This window comes from Medicago sativa, chromosome 3 (assembly GCF_051527215.1).
Source record: "Medicago sativa cultivar Bolivia chromosome 3, Bolivia_mono, whole genome shotgun sequence".
In the NCBI taxonomy this organism is placed as follows: Eukaryota; Viridiplantae; Streptophyta; class Magnoliopsida; order Fabales; family Fabaceae; genus Medicago; species Medicago sativa.
The window spans coordinates 101,482,737-101,505,623 of record NC_140751.1 but is presented as its reverse complement, the minus strand read 5'-3'; the positions used below and the strand labels follow the sequence as shown (position 1 = coordinate 101,505,623).

General features: G+C 34.2%; 2 protein-coding genes across 2 annotated transcripts; one reads left to right on the top strand and one right to left on the bottom strand.

The window, feature by feature from the left end:
- Nucleotides 1–579: 579 nt before the first annotated feature.
- On the top strand, nucleotides 580–4,584 carry LOC146943014 (CO(2)-response secreted protease-like). Its single transcript, XM_085757107.1, has 9 exons — nucleotides 580–836; nucleotides 921–1,171; nucleotides 1,316–1,427; nucleotides 1,636–2,149; nucleotides 2,355–2,455; nucleotides 2,550–2,792; nucleotides 3,170–3,284; nucleotides 3,373–3,583; nucleotides 3,968–4,584. Exons 1-9 carry the CDS (start codon nucleotides 643–645, stop codon nucleotides 4,525–4,527), a joined length of 2,301 nt encoding a protein of 766 aa, XP_085613233.1. The 5' UTR covers nucleotides 580–642; the 3' UTR covers nucleotides 4,528–4,584.
- Nucleotides 4,585–11,498: 6,914 nt separating this feature from the next.
- On the bottom strand, nucleotides 11,499–22,111 carry LOC146943013 (DNA topoisomerase 1 alpha-like). The gene is made up of 16 exons (XM_085757089.1): nucleotides 21,854–22,111; nucleotides 19,785–20,787; nucleotides 19,131–19,322; nucleotides 17,793–17,873; nucleotides 16,382–16,441; nucleotides 16,144–16,238; nucleotides 15,877–16,033; nucleotides 15,643–15,768; nucleotides 14,111–14,191; nucleotides 13,869–13,959; nucleotides 13,652–13,785; nucleotides 12,992–13,060; nucleotides 12,799–12,888; nucleotides 12,570–12,670; nucleotides 12,307–12,475; nucleotides 11,499–11,785 (listed from the first exon to the last, which is right to left on the bottom strand). The coding sequence occupies exons 2-16, from the start codon at nucleotides 20,778–20,780 to the stop codon at nucleotides 11,714–11,716; spliced, it is 2,514 nt and encodes an 837-aa protein (XP_085613215.1). The 5' UTR covers nucleotides 20,781–20,787; nucleotides 21,854–22,111; the 3' UTR covers nucleotides 11,499–11,713.
- Between the last annotated feature and the right edge of the window lie 776 nt (nucleotides 22,112–22,887).

Genomic DNA, 22,887 nt, shown 5'->3' with positions numbered 1-22,887 from the left:
AAGTTATATTAGTTCATAATTTAAATTTGGGTTTTGCTAGTAGACAACTTTTATAAATGTGTCTTTTAACAAGTTATTCTATGAGCATTTGTTAAAAGACACCAACTAATTTTTATGAAGGTGTCTTTTAGCAAAGTTATAACTAAAAAGTGGAAATCACACCTTGAGATGTGGATTGCTAAAAGACAGCTTCATGAGTGACTTCTAGCAAAACCCTTTAAATTTTACCATTTACCACATCCTATCCTACATATGATAAAATAGGATTAACCTCATGTGTAGAATTTGTTTTCGCTGATGATATATACATTTCTGATATTTATATCTTTATGATATATATATATATATATATATATTTTTTTTTTTTTTTTTTTTGAAGAAATATATATATATATATATATATATATATATATATATATATATATATATATATATATATATATATATATCTCCCTTAAAAAAAAACTTTATGTTAAATATCTTACCATAAATCATATAATTCAATGCTGACATACTTATAATAACTTTATTTAGACCGACTGCTTCTTATATATTTGTGTGCGCGGGTAGCTAACAAGCATACTCATCAACTTATTGAACACCATCAAAGCTAGCTAAGTTCAATATTAGAGAATACTAAACATGAAAGGAAATCCAATTTTATTGATATTAATATTTTACTCACTCTTCCTTTTTCTTGGAGAGTCAAGATCATCCTTAACTACTCACTCAGAGAATGACAATCAAGTTTATATTGTGTATATGGGAGCTGCACATTCAACTGATGGTTCCCTTCGCGAAGATCATGCCCATATTTTAAACACAGTGTTAAAAAGGTACTTAATTAATTGCATATATATCACGATCAGTTAGCTAGTATTGTAAAATTTGATTAATTATTGGTCTTGTGAATCATTAAGGAATGAGAAAGCTCTAGTACATAACTACAAACACGGATTCTCAGGCTTTGCAGCTCGTCTATCAAAACATGAAGCAAACTCAATAGCTCAACAACCTGGAGTTGTGTCTGTCTTCCCGGATCCCATTCTGAAGCTCCATACAACACGTTCTTGGGATTTCCTCGAAATGCAAACTTACGCCAAAATTGAAAACACGTTCTCCAATTCTTCTCCCTCTTCTTCAGACATCGTAATTGGCATGTTAGATACAGGTTGATTATTATTTTATTATTGATATGAATGAAATATGATTTTATATACATAACATACATACATTCACTAGCTAGTTAGCGTATCCTTATCATGAATTAAAGTATATATATGTTTGATCATTTTAATAATGAGTTGTTATTCAGGTATATGGCCAGAAGCAGCAAGTTTTTCAGACAAGGGAATGGGTCCTATTCCACCTGGTTGGAAAGGCATCTGCATGACATCAACTGACTTCAACTCGTCCAACTGTAACAGGTGTGTTGTGAATAATGAAAAAGTCCAATCTCATCCAAAACGAGAAAAGCAATGATAGACAAATAGAACCAACTTATATCGAATATGTAATTGATTTGAATTCTCTCTCACATATATCAAATCAAGAACCTTATTTCTATTTATGTTTACGCTGTTTATGAGGTCCATTAGAATAACAGCTGCCATGAATTTGTTTTTCCATTTTTAGGAAGATAATAGGAGCAAGGTATTACCCTGATCTTGATGAGGACGATGAAACGGAGTACACGGTAAGGGATAGAAAGGGACATGGGACCCACACAGCTTCGACGGCTGCAGGGAACTTGGTGAGTGGTGCATCATACTATGGTCTTGCAGCAGGGACGGCAAAAGGCGGGTCCCCTGAATCGAGGTTGGCAATTTACAAGGTGTGCTCTCCTGGCTGTTCTGGCTCTGGCATACTTGCCGCATTCGACGATGCCATTTACGATGGAGTTGATGTACTTTCACTCTCAATTGGTGCACATTCGTATGCCCGACACAACTTAACAACCGACCCGATTGCAATTGGAGCCTTCCACGCAGTGGAGCGTGGTATAGTGGTGGTTTGCGGTGCTGGGAATGATGGCCCCGAGCAGAGTACAGTAATTAACGATGCTCCTTGGATATTGACCGTTGCAGCCACCACCATCGATCGTGATCTTCAATCCAACATTGTTTTGGGCAGTAACCAAGTTATCAGGGTACCATCCATAGCACTCACTCTGCAGTATTCCAATTTATTTTTAATTTTCAAAAGCGCCAACATTTTGAAACTTTACTTTTACATCAATCAATTTGATCTATATACTAAATAAATTTGGCAGTAATTTGAATCGCTGCTATCTTGTGACTAACTAGTAGTGTTCGATGATATATGTCTCATATTTGGTAATTGTTATTCTTAAGGGCCAAGCCATAAATTTCTCCCCTCTTTCAAAATCTCCCCATTATCCATTGGTAACAGGAGAGGCTGTCAAGACAACTACCGCAGCTTTAGCTGAAGCAAGGTACATAAGCATGCAAAACCATAACAATAAATTAACTTAAACTTGTTTGTTGGCATGATTAATCAAAAAAATTATTATTGTTTGTTAAATGCAGGAAGTGTCACCCAAATTCATTAGATAAGAACAAAGTCAAAGGAAAGATTGTCATATGTGATGGGATATATAATGATGATTCAATCGAGGAGAAGATTTTGATAGTGCAAAATGCAGGTGGATTAGGTCTTGTTCATATTACTGACAATGATGGAGCAGTGACATATAATTATGTAGACTTCCCAGCAACCGTGGTAAGAACAAGAGATGCTGCTACAATCCTCCAATATGTCAATTCAACAAGGTATGCATTTTAAAGTTTTTTAATTTATTTTATTATACCGGGAAAAATATGGTTACGGTATATCAAGAAGATTACTGGATATATACACCGTCAATATAAAGTTATTTTACACTGACATTCAATCAGAACTGTCCAATTTGTGATTGGTTTTCAATGTAATTCGATTTTGCACTTTTGAGTTCATCTCTCTCACTTTCTCATATCTTATAACTCAAGACTAATGACAAAAAAATAAAAAAATCCTTAGTAAACAAGCTAACTATGTTTTAAATAAAGTGTTTATTTGAAATTTTGCTTTTGAATCTGAGATTGAAATCAATGGTGAGAGATCATCACTAGTTAATTTTTTTGTATTTTTGCATCTAATCAATGTGAAGCAATCCAGTGGCAACAATTCTACCAACAACTACAGTCATAGGTTATAAACCTGCACCTATGGTTGCAATCTTTTCAGCTAGAGGGCCTTCCGCACTTTCTAAGAATATTCTCAAGGTAAGGATACACAAAATAAAGATAGAATCATAAATAGATATCATTTTACACTCATCACTAAACATAGCCAACAATTCTTTCTTTGTAGCCTGATGTTGCAGCACCAGGTGTTAACATTTTTGCAGCATGGATTGGTAAAGATGTAACTGATGTTCCAAAAGGGAAAAAGCCATCACCATATAACATTGAATCAGGGACTTCTATGTCATGCCCACATGTTTCAGGCCTTGCAGGCAGCATTAAATCTAGAAACCCTACTTGGAGTGCCTCTGCAATCAGATCGGCAATCATGACCTCTGGTTAGACTTTTCATATTTATACAAAATATGAATAATCAATTTAATCTCGATGATTAGTTCATTTTACCTTTGAAAAGTTCTAAAACAGTTCTTGAAATTAAAAATTATCAACCATATTAACCATTTTAGGTCGATTAATTTAGTTTCTAAACATGATAAAACTTAAGTGTGGTGCTTTAGACATTGTTTTCCTACTTTATCAACTAACAAGATGGTAATTAAATTGTCAAATGGAGACTGATGTGATAAAAGATTTTATTTCATAAATCATTTTGAATTTTTTAATTTTCAAAAGTCAAATTGTCTAACCAAAATTAAATTGATAACTCACTCAAATCAATGTCAATAAATAGTACTCATCAACTCCTATTTTTCAAAATGCAGCAACTCAAATTAACAATATGAAGGATCCCATTACAACGGATTTAGGGTCAATTGCCACACCTTATGACTATGGAGCAGGGGAAATTACAATATCTGAATCATTCCAACCAGGTCTTGTTTATGAAACCAGCACCATTGACTACTTGAACTACTTGTGTTACCTAGGATACAATACAACCACAATTAAGGCTATCTCAAAAACCGTCCCTGGTAGTTTCAGCTGCCCTAAGGATTCAACTCCTGATCATATTTCCAATATCAACTACCCTTCAATAGCAATCTCCAACTTCTCCGAGAAAGGAATCGTGAATGTGAGTAGAACTGTTACAAATGTTGGTGAAGAGGATGAAACAGTCTACTCCGCCATCGTTGATGCTCCTAGTGGGGTGAAAGTTCAATTGATTCCAGAGAAACTCCAATTTACAAAAAGTAGCAAAAAAATAAGCTACCAAGTTATTTTCTCCTACACTTTAATCCCGCTGAACAATGATCTATTTGGTACCATTACATGGAGAAATGATAAATATAGTGTTCGAAGTCCTTTTGTACTATCTCCATAGCTAAATGAAAAGAAACGATAAATAAATACAAGTTGAGCTCTTGTACTGTGTTGCTTATGTTTTATGCCCTTTTGAGTAAAAATTGTTATATGCCCTTTATAAAATTTTATTATACTTTTTAACCAAAAAAAAAAGTTGTTTGTCTGCAAAAGTATTATTATTGTAGTAATTATAGGCTAGGATGCACTCTGAACAACACGTTAGCCCCAGAATTAATATCAAAATCCATAAAACATCATAGTAATCCAGAATGCGTTGAATACAATGTGAACAAATACGTACTGAGTCAAACCGAAAAACAATGAAATTGCCAAAATAAAAAACAAAAAAATGAAGACCAAATAGGTATTGATATAAACAATTTTAATGACAAAATATGATTAATAATTCTGAAACTAGTAGTTTACCTCTTCCGTGTAAACCCTTTACAAATAGAACGCGTCACAAGAGATGAGCATGTATAATTTATGCTAAGGTCTTTTAATTCCATTAATCTCCGGATCTCCATAACAAGCTGCAACAATTCAAAAGGAGAAGGAATAAATTTCAAAACTTGAAATGATGTCTTATGCTTCCAACTCACGCATAAAAGAACATAGATTTGATATTTGCTAATTGCAACTTGAGCAGTGTAAATATGGTTTGTTTGATAGGTAGACCAACTCAGGTTATTCACAGTTTAAAATCATAGTGGAGCTGGTAGTTATATTACATTGATGAGAGTTAATCAATGAAATTCAGAGACCAGATAATCTAGAAGATTTGTCAAGGTTATAATTTAACTGCAGCTAGAATGACCATCATTCCCTCCTCCCATATGTTTCATAAATAAACTTGTGCTTGAAACAGATTTTAACATATTTATTTTTGGTTAGCATCTCAATTACCAGTGGATCAAGAGATTTTGCCCAGTACTTGAAAGTATCAACAAATTCAGGACCTACATTTTTAATGTGCATCTTCATCCCGCATAATAGAACGAAAGCTATCGATTGATCCAGCAGTCGATAAGAATATTATGAGCTGAACAGAGAATAGAATTGAGAGAGATTTTGATGGAAGCGGGATTTAACAAGATGAAAAGACAAGGAATTTACATAGCATAATAGTTGGCTCTGATTGAGAAACCTTATATTTATAGCGAGGGTCTTAAAAAGAACCATCATCGGAAGGTCCTCCAACAATTACCCTAGTAAGTACGTTGAGATTTGGTGTTGATGATTGAAAATATTTGTCTTCATCACGACAACCATGTTTTGGGTTCACATTCATTAATGGCAATGTTAAACCACGATGGTGTATACCATATCCTACCATTTCAAAAATGTATTATGTACTAGGAAACAATCCACTAGGGATGTCCTAAATTCTATATTATTGTCGGTCGGGTTGACCATGTAAGGAAACAACAACACACTAAGGATATTATTGTCAGTTGACTATGTACTAAGAAACAACCCACTAAGGAAGTCATACATGGTACGATAGGGTTATCGTGATGGAGACAAGTATTTTCAATCAACAACACCAGATCTCAACGCACTTACTGGGGCAGTTGTTGAAGGACCAGCCCATGATGATTCTTTTCAAGACGCACGCTATGTTTCTCAATCAGAGCCAACTACATATACCAATACTCCTTTTGCTGCTACTTTCCATTTTATTTCTATTTTATCTATTTCTTGGGGCGTTTTTTTAATGCAGTTCTGCGTTTTTATTTTTATTTTTTACGATGTAGTCCTACTCCTTTGCTCAAGAATATACAAACTAATTGATGAAAGAGTTTACTGGAGATGTATTGTAGGTGTAAAATAATTTTAAATTTACATCAACTAAAAAAAACCACAGTATAGCTAGTCGGTTGATAATGACGCAGACCGTAGGCCTACTCAGGTTATTTACAGTTTATTATCATAGTCGAGCTAGTAGTTAACACATTAATGAAAAACAATCAATAAAATTCAGATACCAGATAATCTAGAACAAAAATCAAGGTTATAATTGAACTGCAACTAGAATCACCATTCTCTCCTCCAAAATGTTTCATAAACTCGTGCTTGAAACAGGTTTAAACATATTTATTCTTGACACGCATCTCAATTAGCATACAAGTGGATTAAGAGATTATGCACAGTACTTAAGAAAACTGTAGATTGATCAAGCGGGTCAATAAGAATTATGTACACAAAAATTAATAGAGTTACAAATGATATATTAATACGAGCAACATTATAAAACCAAAATAGAAGTCAATTATTGTGTGATTGATTACCGGTTGTTGTCCTAGTTAGATTTCGATAGACACAAAACCTGTTTATACCCCTTTCTTTTCTCACGATCAATGATGATTTTCATAGCGGTTGAACCAGGCAAATCTTCAATCTCAATCTTCCTTTGTTCGATTTTAATCGTGGGATCCTAAATAGATAACACTGGAAGATAAAAATAATGTGGGACGAAGAAGTTGTCACTAAGAGTAGACTGGAGAGGGAACGCGCAGTGGGACAGTGACGATGACACCATAAAAACACTTGTCAAGGTTTTATGAATTTCTGTATGGGTTCTCAAAACTGCATACACTTATATCTATATGTATAGGGTTTTGTGGCTAAAAAAATTCCAAGACAAAGCTCATAAAATTTAAAGCTGACCCACAATTCCTGAATTTATTCTCAAATATTTTTCTGAAATAAAACTTTGGCAATACAAGTTGAATTTGGAAGAGATTGTTCACTTTTCAATTCAGTTGCTCAGGCTGATTGGCGCTTTCCCATGTAGCCTATTGATGAAATTAATGGCAACTTAGCATGTTATTACAAGTGGAATTTGGTAGAGGATTTTGTGTCATGAGTGCGGTGTTTCCTAGGAATATTGTGGTGTCTCGATTAATGTTTATGAGGGTGAGAGACCAAGAGCTGGTGACAATTATCTGCTTGGTTCTTTCAGCCTTTCCTGCTTTCCAGGTGCTCGTCGGGGCCAGCCCTTAGATGTATGTTTTTCCAACGATGAAAATGGTATCCTTACGGTTTCTGCTAAGGAAATATCTAGAATAAATAAGAACGAGATCACCATAACCAATGACAAAGAAAGGTGGTCAACAATTGAAATTGAAAAAATAATTGAAGAAGCTGAGAGGTACAATGGGATGATAAAATGTTTTTAATGAAGACCAAGGTAATGAGTTGTGTTTATGAAATGAAGAATGTTTTACAGAAGGGTGTCAATATTAGGCTACCCGTCAAAAACTTGAGAAGATCGACGATGCAATTAATGTGGCCAAGAGTTTCCTGGTTAAGAAGAACTACCAGATCATAGAAATAGATGCTCTTGAGAGTCATCTGAAGGAGCTGGAGAGCCTGTTGAAACACCTTACAGCAAATACTAGCTAGTTTTGTTTTTCTTTATTTAGATTGCAAGGGATGTCTTGCTTTTAATAAGTGCTCAATCCTTTATGATTTTTTTTGAAAAGAAATCTATGGGAGGTGAATGAAGGGGAGGGTTTGTGGCGATTACAATGGAGGCGTCATTAAAAACATTTTATCATCCAAATTGTAACTTTCAGCTTCTTCAATCATTTTTTTCCATTTCAATTGTTAACAACCTTTCTTTGTCATTGGTTATGGTGATCTAGTTCTTATTTCTTCTAGATATTTCCTTAGCAGAAACAGTTAGGATATCATTTTCATCGATGGAAAAACATACATCTAAGGGCTGGCCCCGACGAGCACCTAGAAGGCAGGAAAGGCTGAAAGAACCAAACAGATTATTGTCACTAGCTCTTGGTCTCTCACCCTCATAAAACACTAATCGAGCCACTGCAATGTTCTTAGGAAACATAAAACTCATGACACAATCATCCTATGCTAAGATACCAAGTGACAATGGGGTAACATCTCACAGCACCAAGTTTGGGAGCTAATCACATTCAATGCAACCTGTTATGGAAAAGGCACATCAATGCAACTTAGAAAACCAGGAAAATACACAACAGTTTGTACACGTTAAAATGAAGGAATCCAAAATGAAATTTGTGAAATGTACCTCTTTATTTGCATTCTGATAGACATCTTTTTTCTGCAACATCTCCATCTTTAGTTTCCTTATTCAACTGTTGTCACATAATTCAAGGAAAATTAAATACAGGAGTTCTAAAATTAAAAAGACAGAATAAAATCAATCGTGTAATGGCAACCAAGAGGAAACATACAAAGTAAATAAAGTCATGAAGTAGATTATGATAACTAAACTTAAACAATGTAGTCCAAATTTCTTCAACTCCAAAGTCCCTCATCTGCCATATAAAAATAGTGAGAAAAACAAAGACACTCCATTAACACGCAAACAATTGGCATATATAACTGAACTTCATATCAAGATTTTGAGAAAATTGTCTGGGACGGGAAGGATCTATTGTGTAACTTGGATTATTTTTCCAAATATTATCGCCCAAAGTGAAAACCCCCACCTTGTTGGGACGGGAAGGCCACCACCTTATATTAGGTGCTTAAATTATCATAACCAAATAAGAATTTGGCTAGTTACCTGAAATGCAAAAAATGCCTAGTTTTTAGATAGTGACCTCATAACTGGTAGTGACCTCTAGAAACAAAGATAGAACTCTTGATACTCACTGTTGATAGAAATGCCGAGAGCATATCAATTCATTGCAGGAACCGACGATTAAGTCATTGTTCATCAAATGGTTAATACAATGGATTGGTATGCTTTCTCAATGTTTTCTATCAACACTGAGTAACAATAACAAGAGTTCTACCTTTGTTTATCGAACCCAGCTACGAGGTCGCTGTCTAAAAAAACTATGTTTCTTCGCATTTCAGGTAACTATCCGAATTCTCATTTGGTTATGATAATTTAACCACCAAACATAAGGTGGTGGCCTTCCGTCTTAACGAGAGAGTTTTTGCTTAGGGCGATAATGTTTGGAGAAATATTCCAAGTTTCCCTACTTATCCCAGTCGTTGTACTCACAACCTTCTGAATGGTTGGTGTCTATGTAGGTAACAGTCTTATTTAGTTTAAACTTTGCAATAAATTAGTTTTGATTATCATAATATCATTGGAGGTATCTTAGCGTTCAACAAGCTGTCATTATCTCCCTTAACTTGGGGACGGTTTTGATGAAGTGATGCTATAGTATGAGTCTAAGGAAAAGATTCCATAATAAAAAGCGGTATCATAATGAAAACAAATCATCGAATGAACGAAACTTTTAGCGAAGACAATACCTGTTTAAATTAAACCCCTACTTTTCTTGTTCGATTTAGCCCCCTAGACGACGGACTGAAATGGTGAATGCGGCCGAACAAGGCGGTGGGACAGCGGCGACACTGAAAAGACGAGTTAGGGTTTTCAATGTTTTTTTCCCCCTGAAATTCTGAGTATGTACTGCGTGGTGCTTTGACTTACATTTGTGTATATATAGGTTTTGGGGATAAATTATTCCCCAAGACAAACCTCATCAGAGTAAAACCGCCCAAATTTATTTCCAAAATAAATTGTCCTAATAACAATTTTTTATTGCTCGATCTTTTTTTCACTCCATTGTTTTCCAAGATAAAATTAAAATCTTTTTTTACTTTAATTTATTTTGAAAACTTATAATTCCTTCTTGGGCTGTAATTTTTTCGATGGTATCTGGTCTCTTGTTCGCAATTGGATTGACATTTCATCAGTTGATCTGTTTTGTGTTTTGGAATACTTTGTTCAGTTTGGGCCCTTGGTTGGAAATTCCAAATCACGGCGACAATTTATACATTTAATTTAGTTCTCTTATGTTTGGGTAATATGGAAAGAGTGAAATTGTAGAATCTTTTAACAATAAGGAAGATTTGATGCAGCATATTTTGGATAAATTCATCTTTTATTGGTGGGTGAAGGCAAATAATGTTAAGAGAAATACTAACGAGTGTGGACACTTAAGAGCATTAAATGGTAAGGTTTTGTGAAAATGTGTGTATTTAGTGCATTTGAAATTGAATTATTTGACTTTTTTTTAAGAATGATTTTTTTATTTTTAAGAATGATTTTTTTTATTTAGAATGCCTAAAGAGCGCCTAAGGAGCACTTATTAACAAGACCCGTTTGTTAATTTTGCTTCTGGTTATCATAGTTGATAGCTTAATCCATTTGTAAAACTCGTGTTCTACCCTTGTCTAGGTAGAATGCTTTGTTGTTGATAACATGTTTCAATGTTTCATTTTGCTTTGTTAATAGAAAAAGGAAAAACAAAACAGGTTAATCATAGCAATCAGAAGAAAATCAATTTGAATTTCCCTCAGCTGCGTATGCAAGACCATGGCCATAAAAGAATATATCTAAGCCAACTTTAATAGGTCAATATTTGCAACTAGATAATAAGCTCCATACTTTTGGGACAAACAACATCCCCAATCCCCATACAACGACACATTTGTAGCAAAATTTTGAAGGTTAGCTAGGTTCTTTTGATTTTAACAACATATTAAGCTTCACCATAGCTCTTACTATATGTTAAAACTTGTACTTAATCCTTTAGATCAGGTTAGATTGTTTACAACTTTCAGTTGCAAGTTTAGTTAGGTAGTTAGCACATTACTCTACTTATACTATAGCTTTATGCTATTGTAATTGTTCATTCAGTTATTGTTGTTAATTGAATCTTTTCAATAAACTTTTACTCAATTTCTCACTTCAATATGGCATGATTAACATGGGAGTTTGAGATTATATCTACTTCTGTGTTCTCTTTCTTTATCCTCTTCATTTTTCACCATGACAGATTAAGACAATTTCTACTTTCTTACACATTAGAACTTCCATTCTTGGTGTCGCGCCGTCAAAATGGCACTCGTTGGAAGGAACAAGAAGCAGTTAATATGAGCAGCTTGAACATACAAACCCACCCTTGACGTAAGCAATCACATATAACAATAACAATGTAAGTAAAATAAACAAGAATGAAACTACAAGACTTTGCCTCATTTAACACTGGGTATCACATTAAATCATAATACGAATCATTGAAACAGTAAATTAGATTAGATGAAGACTTTGCAGCATAAATTTCCGCTGGACTTGAAAAATAAAGAAACAATTTATTTTTCATGTAGAAGGAAAGAATAAAAAAATAAAAAACGTTTTTCCACCGCATAGTTAGTTGTATTTGTATGCCTCCATCTCATAGATTTCAGAATCTGAAGTTAGGATCTACATCCATTGCCCAAGCAAATTTTTGCAGCAGCGTTTTTCCAGTGAAAATCTTATTCAAGTACAAAGCAACAAGAGTATGTTAGTAATAACTAATAAGCCAATCAAAATCAAACATTCAGCTCACCATTTTACAAAGATAATTAGATGGCTTAAATATGTTTTTATTTAGAAGGGCCTATCTATTATTTTTTCTTCGTTTTAGTCCCATCAAAACAAAACAAAAAAAATAGTATATGGATCAGTTCGAAACAAAAACAATATTTCAGGGACTATAACAAAGAAATGGTTTATAACATAGATCGAAAACATGAGAGAAAGGACTTCAGATGTGTACATTTGAAGGGGAAAAAAAACACAAATTTTGTGCCATCCGTAAGTACATTTCTGAAAATATGTTTAATTGTTTAGAAATGTGGAGGGAAGCAATTCTGGTGGGAAGCAACATAGCTTACGGCCTTTAAGCAAAGAGCATACAAACAAGGGAAAGTCCAATAGAAGCTCAACTGTTAATTGGTTTTCATCAATTGGAGGAAAATCAATTGTAATCATAACAAGTGAAGAAGTCCAGACCTTTTCAATAGGAACCTCATGCCGCTTGCACCAGGCAACTGATATCCTAGGATCTAGGTAGTTTATCTTGGACGTGCCAAGTGCAACAGTTTTTAGATCTTCTTTTGTATGTATATCACGTTGCATTTTCTCAATTTTTGCGCTGGTTTGAGTTATCTTTTTCTCTATCCTGTAGGTTACATAAATCACAATCACACATTAGTCATTATACTTGATAATTATAATGTGTAAACTGTAAAGATACTAAGGAAGCTGTATATTACGCTTCAGGATTCAAGTTCCTTTTCTTCCCATCCGAACTCGTTAGAGGTGACTTTTCTTTTCTTGCCCTTTTCAAATCTATTTTCAGCTCCCTCAAAAATGCCTACAATTAAAAAGCAAGTCAGATCCAAGTATATTTTTACACGCCCTCTAAATTAAAAAAAATAAAATGAGCCAGTGACGAGAAATTCCTTTACATCAAGGTTTCCAAATTCTAAATAGTATTATCACCTGAAGTTCAACAATCTTTTCATTTAACTTTAAAATTTGTGCACTGTGATTTTTTGAAACACTGCGTTGATGATTACAAATGATCGCAACCTGTTGTGAAAAGACACATCAATGCAACTTAGAAAACCAGGAAAATACACAAGTCTGTGCACGGTATAATGAAGGAATCAAAAATGAATTTCGTGAAACGCACCTGTTTATTTGCCTGCTGATAGACATTTTTTTTTTCTGCAACATCTCCATCTTTAGTTTCCTTATTCAACTGTTGTCACAAAAATTATGGAAGATTAAATATGCGTTCTAAAATTACAAGACAGAATAAAATCAAGAACAAACCTTTAATTTGATCTTATAAAGAATGAGATGTTGCCACAAGTCTATTAAAACTGGCGTATCCAAATCAATAGGTCATACTGAATTTACAAGACAGGAAATTAAGAGCCTGCCCTCTCCCTAGCCAACCGGTTCCTAATAAAATAATTCAATACCTAATTTAATTAATAAACAGATATTTATAGTTAAATTTTTTCTGTCCCAACAAGTTCAATTGTGTTAATGCTAAGAAGTCCTCCGATGATTCATTCCGGTCAAGTTAATCCCCCAAAAATTAAAAGTCTCACTTTATTGGTCCTCCAAATTTGTTTTTGCCAAAATTAGTCTTCCAAAAATATAAAACTGTATCAACACAAGATCCATACAGAGAACCAAAAAAATTGGATATGAACATTAACAACACACAAAGACAAATAACAAAGTAATTAATTGAGAGTACATACAAGTATAATAGAAAACAGAATAATCTCTTTTTGAAGACATGTGAATGCCTGGGCATTAATTTTAAATCACTTTTTACCATATCATCCAAAGTGAATGATGCATTGAATGTACGGAAGACTTTTGCTGTCAGGTTGGGCATGAGTTCCTTAAGATGAGCATTTAATTTACTTGTATCCAGCTTGTCAAAAAGATCATCTCCAGGGTGTTTATCTGATAAGAGAGAAAAGCAGATACTTATTAGCCTCGCATCAGTCTCATACAAAATATATCAAAAAGTAGAAGCAATTTCCCACCTTTTTGGAACTTCAAAATGGCATTATAAACAGGAAGCTCCACCTCAACTGTATTTTCATACTTGATTGAATCTTTACCAAGGAAGTCAAACTGCATTAAACCAAAAATGAAGCATGACCATTATTATCCTAACTATTAGCAGTTAACAATAAAACTAGACAACCAAAACTTAAAGAAATATCACATGTAAGGTACTTTAATTCCTCCTAAAAAAAGTAGAAAGATATGTAAGTTCAAATACCTTCAATTTGTTGTGGCCCTGTGCAGTCACATTTTCTACTTTTAACGTGCAACAACCAACTGTATCTGCTTCTTCATCATCCTGAAGAAATGTATATGAGAAACAACTATATTTGATTTGCAAAAGTCGTGTTAATTTTTTGACAATAAAGACAATTAAGAGAAATAGGAAAGGTGCATGCTTAAATTCAAAGAATAATTTAGTTTAGCAACATCCATATTAATTCAGTTAAATTGTCCAAACCTACTTCAGTGGCACATTTTTGACATGGTATAATAATAAACAACAACAAGAAAAGCCTTTTCCACTGGGTGAGGTGAGATTGAATACATTATATCAACAAACAGAAACATACTAGCTATAGTAACTGGTTGACAAAACTGCAGAAAGCAAGACTACCTTACAAAATTGATTAGACTGACAAACCTAGAGAGATTCATAAAGCAATTATTCAACTTTTGAACACCTACATAGCAAACTTACAAGACTTTTTTTAATAGATATGTGCTATGTTTTCCCCCATTTGTGTTCTGAATTCCGTACATTTTGGTCAAACAGTAATTAAACAACTAGACCGTAACATATACAAGCTACTAACAATATGACAATGTTTTCCTTGTTTGTGCTTAAATTCCTTATGGGTTGAAATTTTATACAATGAAATAAATAAATCTTAGCTACAAAAAACAGTTGCTTATCCTGTCATGACATTGCAGAATTAAATTAACTCCCCACTATCTCACTAATTCAATGCATCAACTGTAATTACAATTGTTGAACCTGATGTTGTAAAGATTATAATCTTACTGAATAATGACAGTTGTATTTTTATTGGGCTAGCCGCACATTTCTGATGCTTTTGGCATATGTCATATCATGAACCATAAATAATCGTCACAAGGTGGAATTATTACACTTTCAAAACGACATAATGGTGAGAGATTAGCTCAGGCTTTTCCCTTCTTGGTATTATCTCATACATTCAAATTGAAAAATACACATTGAAGGAATAATATATTGATATAAGCAATAAATAATTTCCATTTGCTCTAGTTGGAAATAGTATCACATTATTCCACCTTCCAAGTAGTGTTGGAGTTCATATTAGTATTGAGATCTGTAGGTTCAAGACTTCATGTACATAGTTAGCCAAATCTAGACTAGAAAATATCATACATGCACTTAGGAAGTGGCGATGTTGTTAATCTCCTTTTAAATGTAAATTGTAGTTATTGCTAAGAGTGTATAATAGAAGATTGACTGAGTGCAGATCACTCAAGCACATTCAGAAAAAATTGAAAAATATTCTGCCTTCCTGCTTGTCACAGCTCTTTAAAACTACAGCCAGTTTAACTTAAACTAGCAAGTGTTTAGCATGCTTTGACTTACAAATTATGTATGCATTCACAACATAATATGCTTTAGTGTTGTATATATCTTATCCTTTTTTAGCATATCTTTATGTTATCTGGGGAGGGGGTGAATTGTAGTGAACAAATAAGCAATTACATCTGCAGATATTATATTTGTACCTTCTCATTTCCAGCCCTTAAAGCTAGTTTGTCAATAAAATAAGTAGCAACGGCTATTTGCTGCTTAGTAATATCTTTGCTCGTGAAACCTTTTGTATATGCATCCCTGATGTTCCCTATATAACTCTGCACACATATGTCAAGGTATTCCATAATTAAACAGGTTCTTTTAAATATCATACAAAATATCATGTGAAAATGCAGAATTAATAAAATAAACAAAGTGGAACACACCTTCAACATCCTTGCTTTCTCATACTTTTCTTTGTCGCTCTGCCCTTTCAAGGAACTACTAGGATCCAGAGACACATGTTTGGATTTATTTGGATTTATTGGGTCGCGCCACTTGGCTAACCAGATACGTGTATCTTTATGTTTTATTTCCTTCCAGCTGCCAAGGGCATACAAATCAATAATTTCAGAAGATAACAATGACTTTCAATTCGTTGTATTAATTTTCTTTCCAGACTTGTTCGCCATGAAGTTTTTGAACAATTATACCTTTCACCGGGAATAGGACATTCGGGAATTGGTGCATACTTTCCAATATTAATTGAGACATCACTTGGATGGATGCGTCTTTTCACTTTGCCGATCTAATAACATCAAGCATAAGTCGTTAAATGCCAAAACTTATCAAATACTCTCAAAAAATCTTAAGATGCATAGATGTATGAAAATTGTTCTCTCTGAAGTCAGTTTACATGTTTTTATTTTCAATAGCAATTATCGTAACAACCTTGGGATGCTCTCCACGTCCAATGAACAATCCTGGAGGTTCAACTCTAAAATTGCCAACCTAAAATATTTAACGAAAAATTAGTCATAAAAAGAATCCCAGAGAAAAAAAAAATTGAAAATAGCAGTTTCATAAGGACGCTTCAAAAGTAAAAGCTTAGATAGAGAGGGGTAAACAAGAGAAAAGCTACAAAGTAAACAATCATGACTAAACAACCCCCTTCAAGTTCCATAATGCACAAGAAACTGATCCAACCAAAATAAAAGATAAAAAACAGATTCTTTTCATTTATGAAAAAACACGATTCAAATAAATCAAGAGTTATTTATCTCACTCTCTAGTCTCACCTTCAAAGAAACTGTCAATTATTTTGTTTCCCTACCTATGCTTAAAAAAACTTTGGGTTAGCCTGCATTGTACTATGGGATGCTCAGTGGAGTATTTAAGCGGTTTGGTTTTTCTTCCTTGATAACTAGCTTTTAAATAACTAGCTTTTAACGGAGGGTTCTCCAAGTGCTTGGATAATTATCAATCAGTATTAGAGCTAGTTGATGTTGGCTTATAAAGGGCTGCCTATGGAGGGGCTGACCGGAAAGGCCGAGTAAAGCGCCAGAGTGCAGCTTCCAGGACGTCGACTCTCTGGGAAGGTAAAGTACTTAAATGGCTTAGTTATTCCCTTTGAATGCTAGCTTTTAAGGGAGGGTTCCCCAAGTGGTTGGATCATTAGGCTTGTGGGTTGGGGTGAAACAAACAAATCCTTGGCCAAATAAACCCAATCTCACCCAACATTGTTCCATTACTTGCCTGATCTCTCTGCCTCCTCCACCCTCTGTGAATGCTACCCAAACTACCTAGAACCCACTTCTATTCGCACTTCGTAGAGATATGCAGCTTCAAGCTGACTTTGGGTCAGGCCGGCCTAACTCAATTCTACCAACAAACTATGACATATGACCTGAAAAAGTGTTTATAAGTGGGAGGCATCCCCCACCATACAAGTCAGTTTTGTAGGATTGAGTTAGGCCCAACCCATATTTCTAAGACTCACAATGCCAATAATTAAGAAAATTGTTGAGTGACTTATTGACTGAACAAGAAATCTCATATTTACAATAAAAGTTAAATGAAAAATATAACTCTATTGTGTGCTGTTCGAGCGTATGATAATTGCCGCTCTTCTTGTCTCGATTTATTGCTTCGCACATCAACCAACGTCAAATATCAACAGCAAAAAAGAGCAAGTGAACATCCAACTTAGATACACTTAATCCATCGAACAAGCTAATTCAAGATAAGGTAAAGTATATTCACAAAGCTGGACAAATTCTAAGCAAAAAACAGACAACATGTTTTCAAGAAATACGGGGGAGAGTGTTTGGTTGGGCAGAGAAAGAGGGAGAGAAGAATAAACCTTCTCTTTAACACCATCAACAATAGCCCACATGTATTTCTCTTCTTGTTTCATTTTTTGCTCCTTTAAGGCCTTCTTCTCCTGATAAAAATAAAACAAGAGGATCAACACATAAGCACAATACATGAACAAAAGACACTGATGATCACATCTCAAGCTAACTAAGAAAAAGCCTCACAAAATACATATACATGCATAAAGAATTAAAGATGTAGACAGTATTAGAATCCAAAAGCTTCAAAAGGGGGTATGAGATTTACCACAAACTTTAAAAACTAACTTAGATTCATCTCAACTTCCTTTCGAAAACTGGTAAAAAATCAACAAATTTAAGCAATGTATTTTTCATAACATGAATGGTGTGCTGTACTTTATTATTTGGACTATAATTGTCAAAACTGCAAGTCAGATTGCTGCAACACATAATTCTACATGCTCTACATCTTTCAAAGATCCTGATCCCAACTCAGAACTCGTTTTCTTGGGACCGTGGTAAAGTTTCCAACTTGGACATAAACTTGCTGGCATTGTGTGAGATACATTGATCTCTGCTGATACTTCAAATCCAATAACATTCCAGCCCAAACCCAAAGGGAAGAAACTTCCAAATTTAACCCTTTGTCTACTCTGGAGGGTTATGGAAATTAACAAAAGAAGAAAAAAATAACAGCAATGCTCAAGGCTGACACAAACGGAAATGAGAAGAACAGCAACTTTAGTTTTGTGACTGCCAACTGAATGTGTGAACTCTGGTGCTGCGACTTCAGTGCTGAGACATGGGAGGACAAGTTCTCTCAGAGATTCCCACTGTTTCATTCTGGGTTGCCTCTTTCCGGCACCCTCTATTTCTATTACTTAAAGGAAAGATCGATTCCAGTACTTTAAGAATAAACGCATGACTGTCTTCAAAAAAAGAATAAACGCATGACAAGCTTATAGATTATATAACACTCTCCTTTTCAATTGTTTTTGTCATTTACTTCGAATCACCACCTTCAAACTTCTCATAGACTTAAAAATGGCATATAATTTTAATTTAGTTTTAATAATATTTTAGTTAATGTTAGGTGTTATGACGTATTTTGCCTGTCACAAGTTTTACATGCCTAAATATCCTGTCCAATCCAATGTAGAATCTACAAGTTTGAAAAACGTGATTTGAAGAGTAAAGATTATTAAAGAACTAAACCAGCTAGATGGAAAGTTTATTTTCAAAAAAACAAATCTCCGGATGTATTACTGGAAGCACACAATATTTTATGAAAAAAAACAAATGATGCTTTGAGATATTAATTTCGACTCTATCATTTTCAAATGAAAATATATGAAACAACTTACCTCTGAACTCATTTGTTTCTTCTTATCCTTTTCAACCTGGCACCAATCGTAAATCGGTGTAAAGTCACAATCTTTTAAATTCTGAATTACGTGATTTTCTCCTAGCAACTTCCGCCAGTCATTCCAAAAATTATCCTTGAATATTTCATTTTGCATGTATTTTGCATCGACGACTGCAAACATTGTGGCAACCTGCATGTACATTCCAAGTTCATAATATTATCAGGAACTCTACTTTTTAATATGAGAACTCTCACATAGAAGTACTTGACTCAAACACACAAAGCCAACTTGTAAAGTAAGAAATATATATCACTTATAAACTCAATTTCAAGCTCTATTGCATCCGATGTGAGACCCCCAAAACCTCTCTCACACCCATGATTGAACATAATGAGGATGACCCAATAGCCCGATAACGGGTTCCAACCAGGATCTATAATAGGGTTTGTTGCTACTTAGGATTTGGCGAGAGCAGCCTAACTCAACTGCACAAATTACAAGCTTGTAAAATGAGGAATATCTTCCACTTATAGACACATTTTGCAAACCACGTCACATCCAATGTGAAATTCTCAACAAATACAAAACAAAAAAGCAAGAGCAAACAGTCACCCAAAACCATGAAAACATTATTCATAAGCAAAATCCTACCTCCTCTTGTTCTGGGGTCAAAGTTACTGGCTTCCCTTTGTAGAGAACCTTTACCCCATGAGGCTTGTAAGGAGGTGGGAAGATGACACCATTGTGAACCAGAGTAGTCCATTTTTTCTGCCCATCACCGGAGCTCGATTGAAGTTTAGTAGATTTGACATGTTTTGATTTATTGCCTGATTTTTTTAACTTCGACTTTTTCTTAAAAGATGGAGCAGCTCCCTTATTGACTTTAGTGACATTTGTCAACTTCTTCAAGGAAGATGATTTATTGACCAATTTGTTCCTTCTTTGGGAAATAGGAATATCATCATCCTCCTCAGCCTTCGCATCACATTTCATCGTTTTTTGTTTAGCATTAATTGATGAAGCTGGTTCTGAGAGTTTTGACTTCTTACCTGAAGAATGTAATGAGTCAATTTTATCTAGTGGTCTCTTAACAGACAGCATAGATGTCATTTCCTGTTTATTAGAGTCATCAAAGTTACATCTAGATTTTCCCAGATTAGTATTCTTTGGCAACCTTGCTGACAAAGGAATATCATCATCATCAGAGTCTTCATATGATTTCTTGAGAACATCAGGAGTTGCTTTCTTAACATTGCCATTGTTCATCTTCATCCTAATAGCACTCAATGGTATACTATCCTCCTCTTCAGAATCTTCACACCTGTCTTCTTTAAGATCTTTTCTAGAATTATTTTCCTCATTAACATTAATGGGATCTTTATTTCTCTGAGTTTTGAGATTTGATGTTGATGCTTTTGTATTGCCAACAGAAGATTCCACGGCAGACGTCTTAGCGGATGGGACAACCTTACCATTTTGTGAGCTAGAAGTTTGGCCATTTGAAGAAGACACATCAGAGGTGTTTTTATATGACTGTTCATCATGACTATGAGAAGTTGACTTCCTCATTTCTGAATGTAATTGATTACTCTTCGACGCTGAGCTACTTTTAAAAGTTACTGGTCCATCTGAAGCCTCCACAGCCATTTGTCAACTATGGAGGGAAAATCAAGAAGTTATTAGTTATATGAAATTAATTACTAGGCTAAATTCGCATAGCAAGCTTAAATGACAACAATGAGAAATTACATAACAGAGACAATGAAAAATAGTATACACCAGTATTTGTCAATTGAAAAATAGGCAAAATGATTTCTTGGTCACAAGTGTTTGAACACTTTATTTGGGCACACATACACACTTTATGTTGGGATTCTGGCTATAAGAAAGTGTTGTGTCTCTCAGACTTAAGTATTGGGGTTGACCTCGTTCAGAAAGGTTCGAATCAGGGGCGGACTTGGACATAAAATACTAGTGAGGCTAAATTATTCTTCCCAATAATTAAATAATACTAAATTTAATAAGAGAAGTTATACTAAAAATAGTTGTAGCAACCAAAGTTACAAAAAAAAAAATACTCTATCATCCATAAGCTAGAATTACATCATTAATAACCGTTCTAATTTCTATATACGTTACTTAGTTGTCTTCTTATGAATTGTTTGTTTGTTGCAAAGTAATTATTGTCTTTTGTTAGATGATTGAAACAATTGATATTGTATGTCTTTAAATTCTACAAATCAAATTTCTCACAAATCAGAATATTGAAACCTAAACCCTAAAACCAATATTGAATCAGAAAAGTAATTCTACAGAAAAGTATTGTACGAGTACCAGAAAACAAGAAATCAATATTCAATATGCCTTTAAATTGTACAATGTTTGATAAAACCTGAAACAGGAATACAGGAAGGAGATGGTTGAAAAAAGAAAGGGAAGAAAGAAAAGGTACGTGTTGTATGTATGGAAAACTAATTGAAAGAATGATGAAATTTAAAGGCATTGGGTTGGGCCTGACTGTGGGTGTGTATTTTATCACAAAAAAGAATGTGTTTCACAAATGTGGAAATTTGATATATTTTCATTCACATTATTGTTTATGCATTGAACACAGAACAGAACAGAACATACGGAAACAGAACCATAGTTAACTTAACACCAACGTATTCATTTTTTTTTTCTTTCTCTTTCTAAAAAAACAATGGAAAGAAGGGGAGAACCTCTGTTTTAGGAGTGAAGAATGAAGATGATGTTGCGCACCGAGAAGAATGCGCCTTTCACGTCGCTCCGGAACTTGAAGGAGAGAGGAATGCTCTGTTTTATGTTTTTCCCTCTTCAGCGGAGCGTTATGCAGCTGCACGAATCAAGGGGGAGTGATATGGTCGGAATGCGATGGAGTGTCGTCGATGGAACGTTTAGAGAAAGCAGTGCTGGAAACGCATGAATGAGAATGAGAATGAGAATGAGAATGAGAAAACAAGGGTTTGGGGTAACCGGTAAGAGAGAACATGTCAATCGCACGTCACTCTCTTAGCTATGTTTTAATATGGGGTAATAGTCGCTTTGGTCCCTGAAATTGTAATGAGTAGCCAAAATAGTCCTTCAATGTATCAAAACTTCAAAATAGTCCTTGATTATGCATTTTGTTAGTCAAAATAGTCCTTAATATTAAAATGTTTCATTAATACTGTCAGATTAGTCCTCCAATATACTTACTTATTGTCATATTAGTCCTTATAAGTACATGTTTATTGTCATTTTAGTCCCTATATGAAATGAGTTATTGTGAACATTGAGAGGTTATTTTTAGTGTCAATGACTATTTTGACTAACAGAATGCACAATGAGGGACTATTTTAAAATTTTGATACAATGAAGGACTAAAATGGTTAATCATTACATATTCAAGGACTAAACTGACTATTACCCCTTTTAATCTCAATCTTATATTCCCTCTGTTTCAAAATAAGTGTCGCTTTAGCCAATTGCACACAGATTAAGGAATATAATAAAGTAGTCAAATCTTATAGCAATTTTACCAAATTATCCTAATCAACTATTGGTTTGTTTTTCATTAAAGAAAAAAATAATACTTTGGAAGTAGTGTAACATAGTATTGATTGAAGGGTACAATTGAAAAGAAAAAGTTATTATTGCATTGAAAACCGAAAATGACATTCATTTTGAAACAAATTTTTTTGACTAAAGCGACACTCATTTTGAAACGGAGGGAGTATTTTAATGAATCTAATAA